The sequence below is a fragment of the Curcuma longa genome, chromosome 4 (assembly GCF_044706935.1).
Source record: "Curcuma longa cultivar G26 ecotype Majalengka, Jawa Barat chromosome 4, ITB_CL_G26_1.1, whole genome shotgun sequence".
NCBI classification, from domain to species: domain Eukaryota; kingdom Viridiplantae; phylum Streptophyta; class Magnoliopsida; order Zingiberales; family Zingiberaceae; genus Curcuma; species Curcuma longa.
Genome location: NC_133864.1, coordinates 7,144,972 through 7,159,678, shown reverse-complemented (window position 1 = coordinate 7,159,678; position 14,707 = coordinate 7,144,972). Strand labels below are relative to the sequence as shown.

Below are 14,707 nucleotides of genomic sequence, written 5' to 3'. Positions count from 1 at the left end.
CCTACCAGCATTTGTAATAGGCATTTTTTTGGAGCAAAAATATTATTGAAATTGTCAAACGGACACTCTTTTTTGAAAAAAAAAAACATTCCATCAAATATCTTATCTAAAAAATATTCCTATTTTCAACGTTGTTATAACAACAACGATTAACTGCTATAATATTGTTCTTTACTTTCAATGCTATTGTAGCAACTACGATTAATTATTACAATATGTAACAACTAATATAGTACTATTGTAGTATTATAATAGCTACTACAACTATATTTACAATTGTTTTAAAGTGATTTTGATGAAATTTAAATAATTTTAACTAAGTTGATAAAGACTATTTTGATATAATAATATTTAAGATTTAGAATTTAAAATAATTTTGATTAATTTTGATGAAGTTTAAATAATTTTATCTAAATTAATAAAGGGTATTTTGATATAATAATATTTTATGTATAATAATTTTGATTAGAATGAAATAATCAATTTTTCATATAGTTGCTACATATTATAATAGCTACAGAATAATCACTACAACACTGGAATAAAAAAATATTTCAGGTATAAAACATCTGATGGAACACACTTTTGAACTTTTTTTTGAAATAAAACATCCTCCTGACAATTTACATAATTTAGAGCGCCCTTTTAATTTTTATCCTTTTTTATATAATCTAGGCATCTGAATTTTGTATGATAAATTTTGAAAGTATATAGTCTTCCTTCCTAGTTAGCATATCGAATAAATCTAAAATACAACTTATATACACTTAGAAGTAATAAACATTCTTTTTGATTGAAAGAAGGGTGGTGTGTGTATGAAGGTGGAAGGGGGCTTTACTTTGGGATTCATAAGTCTAAATTTCAAGACTTCATTCAGTCATCCTAATGTTTTCAAGCCCTCAAACTCATCTAACTATCCACACTTGAGCACAAATCAATTCTAACCAAGATCTTTGTAGCTTGTTTGTTCCCTACAAGTATAATTTTTTGCATCAAAGTGTTTTAATTAAAACAATTTATTTAGCAACAAGGTGTTTTAACCAAAATACTTTAGTAGGACAAAAGAGGTAGAGGTTAAACTCATGTTATATGGATATCAATGTAGTCTCATGAAAGCATTTGAGCACTATGAGCATTAGTGCATCTTTAGAAGCTCATGGTACTTCCTAGAAGTGGCAAACATTGAAGTTTGTTTTGTTATTGTGGAAAGACTTCTAAATCCTTTTTTCTAAATATTTTTAAGTCATCAAGGTGTTTTGGCCAAAACCTCTTGACGACCAAAAAGTGCCCAACATGAAAAACTTAATGACACACTTGATTGTGATAGATTTAGTACACGATATAAACCCAAAAGATGACACACTTGCATATATACCATATTGAACAACAAATTGACATACTAAATGCGATAACTATCCATTGTTGATTCAAACAATTTATGTTGTTGTTTATTGTATATGTAGAGTCTATGATGGTTAAAGGAAGATGAATAGATAGTGCACCTGAATTTTTTGTTCTTCACATAAGCATAAAGACAATAATAATGTTAATAGCAATGGGGCACTAATGTAATTAAGAGTGTTCAATATGCAATGAAAATAATAAAGATAAAGACAAATACACACTAACAAGTGATTTTATATTTTTCGGAGATCTCACTCCATTATCTATCATGTCCCCTACGTATCACCCGGGATCTATGATTACTATCCCTTCACAAAGGAATAAGGTAAACCTCTACAATACAAGAATGAAACCTTTACCTGATCAATGGGATTTTGCAAGAGCAAGTTTAAACTGGATCAAAGATTTCGCTCATAAATAAAGCTCACCGCTTCCTAATAATGAAAATGAAAGTTTAAGAAAGAGAATTACCAAAAGATTGAGATGTTAAATCCGCTCTTGAATCCTTTTGCATCTTGGTGAGCACAAGGGTTAAAGAAATATTTTTGTGAAAGATGCGTCCAAAAGCTCTCCAAGAACTAGTATACAAAGCCTTCCAACGAATAGATTTTAGCCGCCTCCAGTCAACTGGACCCAAGGTTCAAAAACCTTTTACAAAAAATGATAGATGAGTTACTCAAGTAAATGCAAAAATTTATCAAAATCAGAAATAAATTTTCCTAATAAATTGTTATCCACCACGGACGAATGGAACTAGGAAAAGGCTCAATGTAAAACAAGTCTAGTGGCCCTTGAAATATCGTAGGACATATATCTAATTCAAATTTATCCTTGTCAGGTTTTAAAATCATATTATTTACAAAATTATGCAATGAATCACTACTTATGAAGTGGGTGGTAAATGCACACATTCACTCTCTTATGTCTACACATTTCTGCTAATGTTCCTAGAAGAATTCAAAAGCAATTCCATTCTTTCTTTTGGATGACTATTCCGGTCATTCAAAATTAACATTTATTGATTAGACTTCTACTATGCAATTAAATCCTAGTGCTGTGATCAAGATCTTGTTGTTGTTCGTGATGCCATATGCACTAAAAGAATTCAATCACTACTAATAAAGACTTCAATATTTAGGCAACAAAATGTAATTATATCCATACTTGGTAGCAAGTTAGTCATGATAAGTTCTCTTCTAGGAAAATTTATTAAGTATTATTAAGAATATTAGTTTGGGTATAAGACAATTCATTAAATCAAATCTAGGACTTTTACTAGGAAAATTCGTCCAATTAATCTAGCATGTTTCAAGGCAAATAACTCAATGCATGAAGATCTTTAGCATTATTGAATAGCTTGATGCGAATCTAGAATCAAGGATGGAGAATTACAACATACACCGATGCATGACTGCAACCAATATACTGAAGAAAATAGCTCCAACTCTCTAGACAAAAATTTGATAATTAATTGTAATATCAAGGTGTTTTATATTTATCAAATATTAGATTGGTGCTATGGAAACAGAGGTTCTAACTACATACATACATAAGCTAATTTTTCTATGGTCAATAGTGACATCCATTTTTGGATTTTTGGAGAAAAAAATGATATGTTTTTGAAACAAAGTCTGGTACACAATACTACTAATGAATAAATAGATATCTTATTCTAAAAACTGAAAGAATGCACTGAGAAAATTGGTAAGTGGCATCCATAGAATGCTCAAACTGTGCAGCATGCTAAAACTAGAGGGAAGAGCATAAGTTACCTGGTTAGGTCAACAGCTCTGGCTTTTGAAGTAATGTGCAGGATAAATAGTGACTGAGCTTAAGTGCTTCAATCTCACCAACCTTGGACAAGTCAAGTCACATGTCTGTTCATCAGGACTTCAAGAATTTTCATGGCCTTTGGAAATCTCTTTCTCCCACTAGTTGCCATCGTCCAATTGAAAATTTTATAAGAAATTGCATCTGGTACACAACCTGATATCTCCAACTTGACAAGTATTAAGAAGACATCCCACAATCTGCGCATTCGAAATACAGCAGCCAAAATAGTATTATAGTAAGGCATGTTTGGTTTTATGTTCGACTCTAGCATCCAGTCCTCCAATCGCACAGCAGAACTAATATTACCTTCCTTGCAGAGGCCATGGCTTAAGGAGCCATAAGTGATGCCATCTGGAAGCAAACCTTGGCGATACATATTGACCAATAAGCACTTCATTAAGAAATAATCACCTTCCTTAATTGAAGCATGTATAAGGATGTTATATGAAGTTATATCTGGAAATATTCCTGTATTCTTGAATCTGTGAAGCATTCTACATGCATACCATAAAAATCCACTCTTGCAAAGGCTGTGCAGAAGTACATTATAAGTGATTGTACTGGGTTTGTGCCCATATAGAATCATATACTTAAAAATATTATAGCATTCCAATGGTTTGCTAGCCTTGGAGAAGTACTGCATCAAACAAGTCATGCCAACGGTATCAAGTTTGGCTCCCTCAATGTCCATTCTTATCAAAATCCTTCTAATCATAGATGAGTTACACTGCTTGCAAGCCATTGAAAGAATTGTATTAAACGAAACTGAGTCAGGACCTTTTCCACTCCGAAAAAATTGATCAAAAAACTCTAGTGCCTCATCAATAAAATTATGTTTGCATACCCCCTTTAGGATAATGTTATATGTGACAGTAGTTGGCAGAAAACCCTTCTCCATCATACTAGATAGCAGTTCAAGTACCTCATCCATGTTCCCCTTGCAGCATAAACAATGAAAGTACATATTCCAAGTGACAATATCTATACTATGGTTTCCCCAACATACTACTTTTTGCAGAAGATCTATTGCATTATGTACCATCCCAGCCTTCAATAAACCACTTGCTAGTGTACAACAGGAAACCTGATTAGGTAAGTAGCCTTTCTGTTCCATAAGATGAATGAAGTTATGAGCTTCTATGATTGCATTGTTGGAACAAAGACCATGGAGTAGTACATTACATGTTACTAGATCAGGTTGACATCCATTCTTATGCATCGTCTCAAAAATACCAAATGCCTTCTTAAACTCCCTTGCTTTGCAAAGGTTCCTAATAAGTATAGTGTATGTGACAACTGTAGGCATGCAGCCTTCATCTTCCATCAGTTTCAAAACATGATAAACCTCTTCCCACAATTCTTCGTTGCTGAACCCGAGCACCATAGCTGTATAGGAGTAGACATTTGGAACCAATGCCTTCTTTTTCATGCTAAAAAGAAGAGAAAGAGCTATATGGCTAAGACATGATTGGGAAAAGCCAAAAAGAAATGCATTGTAGGTGTAGACATTTGGCACAAAACCTTTTTCCTGCAATAGCGAGAGAACCTCAGAAGCTTGGTGAATCCTGCCATTTCTGATTAGGTTGACTATCAGACTATTTGCATCTGCCCGTGTGGGCAAATAACCAAACTCCATCATGAGCCCTAACATTTCAAGAGATATCTCAAGGCTACCAGAGCTTATTGATTTCTTCATCAATTTCCTCAACAATGTGAAAGATGGAACATATCTGTGGCTGCACATTTCATCGAGCATAAAGAAGGCATCTTCCAAATTACCCATTGCACATAATCCATTCAAGATTATGTTGAATGTCCAAGCGTTTGGACATGGTCCAAACCTTTTCATCTCTGAAAAAATATGCATCAATGCATCTATAGAAACACAACCTGATCTGAAATAATTGTAGAGAAGACCATTGTAGTCAAGAATACTGGGCTGCAGAAGCTGCAAAAAGTTCAGAGACTCTCTTAAGTTGCCGGCTTTGGCACACTCTTGCATCCTCCATTGGAGCCAAGCTCGATAGGACACCCAACTATCACGAATAGGGTTAGTCTCACAGCCCGAGGATGGTCCTCCTGGAGGCGAGGTTGGTGAACTGGGATTGGGTAATAAGATAGTGTCGTGAGGGGGAGGAAACGATATGAAACCTTCTTCTGGAAAATCAAGGGCTTCACATGTCAATAAACGGATGAATCCGATGGTATCACGATAAAGGAGAAATCTTTTCCAGGTAAATCCTGCGAGAGGAAGACAGCAATTGTCAAGCCCTTCCCGAGCTAGGCCCGCCAACAGGCTCAATCTCATGGCTGAAATCAAAGAACAGACAGAATATACTCCTCAAAACAAGCTCACAAAGGAAAAGGAAGAAACAGAAATCATGCAAAAGAATTAACAGAATTTCACCTCGAGATATTCCTCCTAAACACATTGTAACGGCCCAAACATACAGATTGGCCTGCCATTAATCTGCACGAGATCACAGCACCTACAACTCATTATAATAACAAAACCATCACGCAGGAAAGTCAATCGAAGATGAGGAAGTGATTGGAGGCACTCACAAGCGAAAAACAGCGAGAATTATCGCGATCGAAAGCGATCCTGATCGCCGCAACATAGATAAGAACTCATGGAAGAGGATACCGCGTCGGGGTTGCTCACAGGTGGGAAACCTCCTCCGGTGTAGGTTTGGCTCGGGGTACAGGGACGCGGAGGTACAAGCGGCTGCCCTTGGCGGATGAAGAAGAGAGGAACCGTCGTCTCCTGCCAGTGTCCCGGAAGTGAAAGCGACGCTGGGGAAAGCTCCGGCCGGCACTCACTGTAGACAGATCCACCTGAGCTCGCGGCGGAGATGGCCGACACTCAAACTGTACTCGCCGGCGATCGTGAGGGGAAGGTCGCCGCTGGGCACGGCGATGCCCGAGTTGAAGAGTCGGGGCCGAGACGCGTCGGGAGATTTCGGAGTGATCTGATCGTGTGGGTCAGCTGAGGGTTTAGGGTTTTAGGGTTAATGAGATTTTGTTAATAAGTCTGTGTATTTGGGTCAACTAGAGCTCACGATCGTGATTCACAGTCAGGTCTAGACCTCGGCTTGACTCGTGCCCAAAGTATGGGTCGACTGAGGGTTAAAGGGTTTGGGACGAATGAGATTTTTTTAATAAAGTCGCGTATTTGGATCAACTAGAGCTCACAATCATGATACATAGATAGGCCTAGACTTCAACTTGACTCGATCTCAAAATGTGGGTCCGTTGAGGGTTGAGGGGTTTAGGGTGGATGAGATTTTTTAATAAGGTCGTGTATTAGAGCTCACGATCGTGATTCGTAGCTAGGCCTAGACTTCGGGTTGATTCGCGCCCAAAGTGTGGGTCAACTCAGGGTTAAGAGGTTAGGGCGAAATGAAAAAGGTCGTGTATTTGGGTTGACTATAGCTCATAACCACGATCATAGCCAAGCCTATACTTGGCCTTCACTCATGCCCAAACTGTGGGTCAGTTGAGGGTTGAGGGGTTTAGAAGGAATGAGATTTTTTTAATAAGGTCATGTATTTGGATCAACTAGAGCTGACGATCGGAATTCATAGTTAGGCCTAAATCTTGAGTTGACTCGTGCCCATGGTGTGAGTCAACTTAGGATTAAGGGGTTCAGGGCGAATAAGATTTTCTTAATAAAATCATGTATTTGGATCAACTAGAGCTCATTATCGTGATTCATAGCCAAGCCTAAACTTTAAGTGCTAAGTTCACTAATTGTTTTTGTAAATGAAGAAAATTATCTTAACTAATGTATAATTCATCTTTTTTTTCTTATCCGAGTAATTAGGGCTAGTAGGGTCGTTGCTTTACATTCTTGTATCTTTAAGATTTAGGATTTAAAATTTAAACGGTTACCTCAAAACTAAACCACAATTGCATGTGTTATAGCATGGTTGCCAAGTGAAGGTAAACTTGGATCAGATTAAAATACTCAAAATAAACTATTCTTTTATTTAATTAATCTACGATTCAAAATCTACGTAGATCTTCCACCACCGTTAAAGACGACACCTCTACATAGATCAACACACGTAAGAGTTATCCGATAAGAATCCTCCGATGCTTAAGTCGCCATCTTAGTGTAAGTAACAAGGGTTAAAACGATCATTCAACCTTAGACAAGTTCAAGCCATCTTAAAGAGCTCAAGTATATATCGCTGTTCCGATCAATATACTATGGATGGTTCAAATGCCAGTTCAGAACTGCTGACATGTATGCTCCTCGAAGAGAATCGCCCGAAGAGATGAGGGGACCTAAAAGCACTAAAAAGAGGATTAGAATGACACCGAGGATGGGTCCCGACAAGCTACTCCGACACTCAAGTTAGGGTTCAACGTGAGAAAGAAGTTTAATGACTTGGAGAAATTAGGATAGATGTGTGCATACTTGTAACCATAGGCATGGGTTACCTTTTATAGCTGTTGATCTCCGAAATATTAACATCCATTTAGAAAATATTCTAAGATATCCATTCCAGTTTTTTAGGAAGATTCTGAAATATTTATTTAAGAAATATTTTGAGATATTTTCCTTATTCTTTGGGTGAACCGCGATTTTAAAATTTCTTAATCTTAAAAATGAACTGATCTTATGACTTTATCCTGGATGAGGTGTCATCGTCCTGCTCGGGGCTCGGAGTTTCGGTCTGTCGTAAGGCAAAGTCATCGAGCTCGGAGCTCGGAGTTCTGATCTGTCGTAAAGTAAAATCATCGAGCTCGGAGCTCGAAGTTCTGGCCTATCGTAAGACAAAATCATCGAGCTCAGGGCTCGAGTTCCGACCTGTTAAAAGGCAAAGTCATCTAGCTCGGAGTTCCAGCCTATCAAGCCATCTTAAAGAGCTCAAGTATATATCACATTACACAAACACCCAAAATGGTCAAATAATGATGTGTGTAACAAGGGTTAAAACGATCATTCAACCTGAGTAGACGAGTTGGAGCCATCTTAAATAGCTCAAGTATATATTACATTACACAAAACACCCAAAACGGTCAACCAAAAACGGTCAAATAATGATGTGTGTAATTATGGTTGATGTGATAAGAAAAGTGAGCACCCTGTGACATAATCAAGTCAAGATTCAAGTTGAGTTGATAGTCAAAGTCAAGATGAATTTGGCTCAAGTCAAATTGTGCTTGAGTTTAATCAAATCAACCTCGAGTCAAGTCGATCCTAAACCTCAAGTCAAATCTATCCGAGTCGCATTCAAATATGATTTGCCTAAATTAAAATTTTGATTTGACTCGATAGTTGTTAAAATGCCTGTTATAAAGAAAATAGTTATTGAAGTGCCGACTACCAAAAGATGCGTCTCTGGCAAAGAAAGGAAGAGTTGAACCCTTTGAGAATCAAGATTACTCTTTCGCTTTTTATTTAAAGGTAATTAATTGTAGTACCTAGACAAGTAATTGTTTTGTTTATTACTTTTCGCTTATCATTTATTTTCTCCGTTCTTTCCATATTTTCTTCTAAGTCTGAATTGAGTGTCAGAATGATTGAGTCAAGTTTCAACTCGATTGTCCTCTTAACATTTCTTTAATTCTTATATCTCTATTTGAAAATCTTCTTAGTCGATAATTGATGCTTGACTCTGACGCTGGACTCCTGGCACATGATAATAAATATTTTTAAATGTCGAGAGTGGGCATGAAACATGATACAGATGATACATATTATATTTTTGATACTCAACTATCTATTTAATATTATTAGAGAATAATAAACCATTGTAATTCCTTGTGAAAATTTATTTGATTTTTTTAATAATTTAGATATCCAACTCAGAAATACTCAATATGAAACTCGAAATCTCATAGCTGTTATAATTATATTTAAGTTAGTTTTTTATATGTTATAATAGTTACGATAAGTAGCTACTAAATAATATTAAAAATAAAAGTATTTTTAAAAATAAAAAATAGAGTTAGATAAGATAAAATATTATTTTAATGATAAACAAAAAATACTCTTTTAATAATTTTAATAAAAAAGTACTTTTTATTTATTTATTTTTTCAAAAAAATCTAACCATTTGGATAAATTCAAAGAAAAGCATTTTGAAAGCAAAGACCATGAGGATGAAACCCTTCCATTACATCTCCAAGTAGCACCATGAGTTGCAGAGGTATAAGAACTATTTTTCATCGTGATCAATTGTAGTTTTTTTATTTATCTTTTCATAGATGGTCGTAAAATCGAATGTGTGGGGCTGCTGGTGTGACTGATTCCAACTTTTGTAGAAACAAATTGCAGAGGAATAGGAACTACTCGAGGTAGGAGAGAAGGCCAATGAAGGGCAGTGGCAATTGATGTAGACCATCGAAGAAAAAAAAAGGCCAATTTGCCTCTTCTCCATCAGTTGCTATCACACCCAACCAATTGCTGATTTGTTTCATCCCACAAACTTCTCGCTCTTTCGTGGAGAAAAAAAAAGATAAAAATTAAGATGTTATTTTATTTTTCAATTAAAATCAAATCAACATCTAATTTCTAATTAAGAAATTAAAATTAAATAGACACTCCATTTAATTTAAACTATTCGAAATACTTTACATCATCAATTAATTTCAAGATATTATACATCGATGATCAAATAATATTTATTTAAAATATGGTGAGTGTTATGTAGTCCCGATTATTTTGTTAGTTAAAATGTTATTTTAATTAGATTATCACTTCAAAAAAAAATAAAATTAAAATGATATAAAATCACTGTTATAAAAATTAGATGCTAGCTTTTATAATGTGTATATAAACTAGCAACTAGCTTCTACAACATATAGAAGCTAATAACTTCTAACTTCTACACGACGAATGATCAAGGATTATAAGAATATTTTGAACAGTTCAAGTCATAGGGTGCTCATTTGACTTTAATTAGAAATGAGATGTCCTCCTGTCAGGCATCCATTGTGACAAAATTTACCTGTACAATGATGGACACCCTACCTTTTTTGCAGAAGAAATGAGATATCCATCCAATAAAAATATAAATGAAGGACATCCATTTTATTTTTGCCCAAAAAAGAGAGGAGGGGGTTTGATGCAGTGATAAAAAATAAAATGCATTTTCAAACAATCAAAGTTCCATTCTCACAATGGACACATTTACTGTTTTAATATTTAATCAAATATTCTTCAGTATTCTTTTATGGATATTATTATATTCTATCTAAATCTCTCATTTAATTTTCACATTATAGCAACTATGATTTTGTAACGTAACTGTTTTAACCTACTATTAAAAAATCATAATTATTAAAAATTTTGTACTATTGTACCAAAGGGTATTTATGTTATTTTACAAAGAAAAATAGTGGCATGGAACGCTGATAAAAAAAATCAAAATAAAACATCTTTTGGATGATTTAAAAATAAAAAAAATATTTTTTTGATTTTATCCTAAATATAATAAGTGAAGTTTAATAGAACAAAATTAAAAATCTATTTTTTAAATTATTATTATTTTTAAGTATTTAATATAAGAGAAATAAAAAGAAAATGAACAATGAAAAAAATATTAAAATAAGTTTCATTCTTCCGAAAATATTCATTATAGTCCTGTGTTATTCTTAAAAGAGTAAAAACATGAAAATAATGACATGAAATTTAACATGAAAGACATGGTAAAACATGTGTCATGCCACATGGCTTTTTCATCTAACAAAATGTCCTTTTAGCAATTTCAACAGTGAAGTTATAGCGACAACAATTTCGATTGACAACAGTGTCTTTGTTGTGGAGGAGAAAAAAGCCTCTTAATTTTGTTAGGCTGAAAAAGTCACATGACATGACACATGTGGCTGAAAAAGCCACCTGGCATGACACACATGGCTTGCCATGTCTTTTATATTAAATTTTATCTACTAGATTACGAAAATTACAAGATTGCCCTGGGGGCGGTACTGGCGGTGGCGTCGCCGCACCGGTAGAGGGCTTCGGCTGTGCGCGCCAGGGAATGGAGGTTGCACTTGACGATCGTGTCAGCGAACACCCGGGTATCATCCGTGGTGTTCCCTGGCGGCACGTCCACCACGTAAGTCTCGACGACCACCGTGCCTTCCTTTGCTCCGCCGCCCGCCGCGACTGCGGACGGCTGGAGAGTGGTCACGGACCGGTAGTTGGCGAGACGATGCTCGCCGCCGATCACCCGGAAGCTGAGCACGTGGTTCTCGTCGTCGAGGATCTCGATCCGCTCGGTGCTGTCGGCCGCCGGCAGGCCGGACACGAGGCGCACCTCCCGAAGCGTGCCCACGCCGCCGTCGCCGACCACCACGCAGCACCACCGGCCACACCGCCGACACCGGCGCCTCCACCTCCTGAACCACTGCCGAGCAGCACTGCTCCGGCTTCGCTGTGTGCTCGTGGTGCTTGGCCACCGAGTCCGGCAGCGTGTGGGCGGTGCACCGCTCTGTGCCCACGGCCATGCCTCCGCCGCCGTCGCCTCCTGCTCCCATCGAGATCTCAATGACGGACGGATTTGGGGAAGAAGAAACGCAAACCATCGAGAGAGGAAGAGAAGATCGAGCCGATTAATGAAATAAATAGAGGTTTGTGTGGTGGCGTTTACAAATAGTAAAATTATAGGGATTTTAATATAAAATGGGCGGCTTTTCCCTGTCCGCTGGCCTGTCACTCACACTCGGCGATCATATCTTCTACCGATCGTCGAACCCTAGAAGAGCTCGCTCTCCTCCCCCGCCGGCCATCTCTTCCGCCAGTCCTCCCGCTGCCGACCATCTCTTCCACGGACACCTCCTGCCGCCGATTAGGTTCCTCATCTTCTTCTTTTTCTTCTAGTTTTCCTCTTTTTCTTTCTCTGGTTTCTTCCTTCTTTTTCGAAATATTGATCTGGTTGAATTGCAGTGTTTCTGTGAGCAAGTTGTTTAATGCCGATAGACGGCTGCATCGATTGATTGAATTTTGTCTCTCTGTGAAACCCTAAGACCCTTTTGCTCAACCCCAATCTGAAGTTCAGCGTGTTCATTCGTGTATCTCGTATCTACTCCATTCGATAGTGTAATCAAACGTAGGAATGGAATACAACGTTCCACTCTAGATTCCATTCCGTTTTCATTCCTATTCCTATTGCAATTCCATTATGTTTGACATTCTGAATATTGAATCAGCCATATGACTTTTCCTGATGGTGTTTCCACGAATTCTAGGGGCTACTCGCCTTCTTCATAGTAATGGCTACGTTCTTCCCCATATCGCTTCCATTACTCGTCGTTTCCTCTCTGTTGATCCTTCCGATGGAACTTGCTATTCTTCTATGTCCAACTCTACAATCTCTGAGCAATTCGTCCTTAAAGAGCTCTCCGACCTCCTCCCTATTGATCTTGACCCTCCAAAACCCCGCCTTTTTGTTGAGAAACCAATGCAAGAGTCGGCATTGACTAGTCTTCGAGACCGAATTCTCTCGCCTGATGAGAGGCTTAGGGGAGTCTTTCTTCAGAAGTTCTCAGGTAGGTCTGCCCTTGAGTCTGCACTCTCAGCCACCAGCGTCGACTTGACGCATGAAATCTACTCTGATGTGCTAAACAAGGGAAACCTAGGCGGAGCTGCTATGGTCTCCTTCTTCAGCTGGGCAATTCAACAGCCAAAGGTGGCACCGTGTACCAAAACTTACAATGTGATGTTGAGGGCCCTTGGCCGGAGGAAATTCTTTGACTTTGTTGATGAAATTTTGCTTCGAATGAAGGATGATGATGTCAAAATCAATGCTGAAACCTTGGAGATTTTAATGGACAACTATGTTAGGGCTCGCCGAATTTTGAAAGCTGTTGAACTTTTCGAAAATTTGGCAGAGATTGGAGCTATGCGTAATGTTGAATCTCTCAATATATTGTTAAAATGCTTGTGTCGAAGATCTCATATCAAGGTTGCAAATTCTTTGTTCAACAAAACTAGAGGTGAAATCTCTTTTGATTGTACAACATATAATGAGATTATTGGTGGATGGGCAAAGTTTGGTAGGGTTGATAAGGTAGAGAGCTACTGGCTGATGATGATAGCAGATGGTTTCAGCCCTAATAGTGTGGCATATAAACACATCATTGAGGCATTAGGACGGGCAGGACGGATTGATGAAGCTGTAGATATCTTCAAGAAGATGAAGGAGAAGGATTGTCCACAAGATACCATGGCTTACAACGCAATGATCTCTAACTTCATAGCACTTGGAGAATTAGACAAAGGCATTGAGTACTATAGAGGCATGATAGAGAAGGAATGCTCACCAAATCTTGATACCTACAGCATATTGATTTGCGCACTCCTCAAAGTGAGGAGAATTGCAGATGCCCTAGAAATTTTTGATGAGATGGTATGTTCTGGAATTTTGCCTAGCACAGGGATGATCACTTCCATCATTGAGCCTTTATGTAGCTTTGGACCTCCCCATGCTGCTATGGTTATTTATAACAAGTGTAGGAAAGCAGGATGTAAATTGTCTTTGAGAACTTACAAACTTCTTCTAATGAGGCTTTCAAGGTTTGGCAAAGTTGGGATGGTACTAAAAATCTGGAAGGAGATTCAAGATAATGGTTATGATTCTGATAAGGAAGTTTATGAGTACATCGTTAATGGACTGTGCAATGTCGGGCAGGTCGATAATGCTGTTCTTGTTGTGGAGGAATCTCTGCGGAGAGGGTTTTGTCTTCCAAGGACCGTCTATAGCAAACTAAACAGCAAGTTGTTGCGGATGAACAAAGTCGAGAGAGCATACCGCCTCTTTCTGAAAGTGAAAGTGGCACGTCGAAATGCTAATTCACGGAGCTATTGGCGTGCTAATGGTTGGCATTTTTGACCGTGAATTCTTGTCCAGCTATTTTACTATGTAAGTTAGTTCTCACACTTGATAACAACCTTCATGAGAGAACAGTAGCTACTGTAGGTTGTCTTTAAACATGTTCATTGTTGTTCATTTATCCCAGAACCTATTGCTTTAGTAAAAGCTCCTGCAGTCTTTCAATTGATCTGTTAACTAATTGCAATATAAATAAGGTCGTCTTCCCTTGTCTTTGGTGTGCAGGGGAGCCATACTTTGGTTGAGAAGTCTGATGTCAGTGAAAATCTTTATTGGGTATGATGGCTATCTTTCATTATCCTCTTTTTCCCTTTTCCCTTTTCCCATCTCACTTGCAAGCATTTGCTAATTGGTGTTTCTTTCAATAATTTTTAATGCCTTGCAATGGAGTCTATATTCATTAAGAAGTGATTGATTAACACTGCTCTAAATTATTGCTTTCGCCATTGATGATAATTAAAGCTTGAAGGTGATGCCGACCACCTAAACCACTGCTGTCTTCCAATAAAGTAGCAAGCCATTAAAGGACCTCCCTCATGGTAGCGACAGCATGCAGAAGCTTCTCATGGAGTCAACAAAGAGAACAAGTTGACTGACCAAATGGCAGACTTTGCCATGAC

The 14,707-nt window shown here is 37.5% G+C and overlaps 2 protein-coding genes and 1 pseudogene across 2 annotated transcripts; 1 reads left to right on the top strand and 2 right to left on the bottom strand.

Annotated features, from left to right (window-relative positions):
- Nucleotides 1-1,575: 1,575 nt before the first annotated feature.
- LOC141828346 (uncharacterized) lies at nucleotides 1,576-5,877 on the bottom strand. Its single transcript, XM_074715764.1, has 4 exons — nucleotides 5,803-5,877; nucleotides 5,645-5,707; nucleotides 3,177-5,547; nucleotides 1,576-2,052 (listed from the first exon to the last, which is right to left on the bottom strand). Exons 2-3 carry the CDS (start codon nucleotides 5,667-5,669, stop codon nucleotides 3,269-3,271), a joined length of 2,304 nt encoding a protein of 767 aa, XP_074571865.1. The 5' UTR covers nucleotides 5,670-5,707; nucleotides 5,803-5,877; the 3' UTR covers nucleotides 1,576-2,052; nucleotides 3,177-3,268.
- A 5,270-nt stretch (nucleotides 5,878-11,147) lies between these two features.
- Nucleotides 11,148-11,781, bottom strand: LOC141826048 (abscisic acid receptor PYL4-like; annotated as a pseudogene).
- A 398-nt stretch (nucleotides 11,782-12,179) lies between these two features.
- Nucleotides 12,180-14,696, top strand: LOC141826045 (putative pentatricopeptide repeat-containing protein At5g43820). The gene is made up of 3 exons (XM_074713298.1): nucleotides 12,180-14,117; nucleotides 14,313-14,363; nucleotides 14,550-14,696. Exon 1 carries the CDS (start codon nucleotides 12,423-12,425, stop codon nucleotides 14,085-14,087), a length of 1,665 nt encoding a protein of 554 aa, XP_074569399.1. The 5' UTR covers nucleotides 12,180-12,422; the 3' UTR covers nucleotides 14,088-14,117; nucleotides 14,313-14,363; nucleotides 14,550-14,696.
- Nucleotides 14,697-14,707: the final 11 nt, after the last annotated feature.

What these genes read in the sequence shown, in the direction of transcription:
- LOC141828346 (XM_074715764.1), bottom strand. Translation starts at nt 5,669, where the DNA reads ATGTGTTTAGGAGGAATATCTCGAG. An exon ending in TTTAGGAGGAATATCTCGAG is followed by an intron (nt 5,548 to 5,644) that starts GTGAAATTCTGT and finishes CTTTGATTTCAG; the next exon opens with CCATGAGATTGAGCCTGTTG.
- LOC141826045 (XM_074713298.1), top strand. Translation starts at nt 12,423, where the DNA reads ATGGTGTTTCCACGAATTCTAGGGGCTACTCGCCTTCTTCATAGTAAT.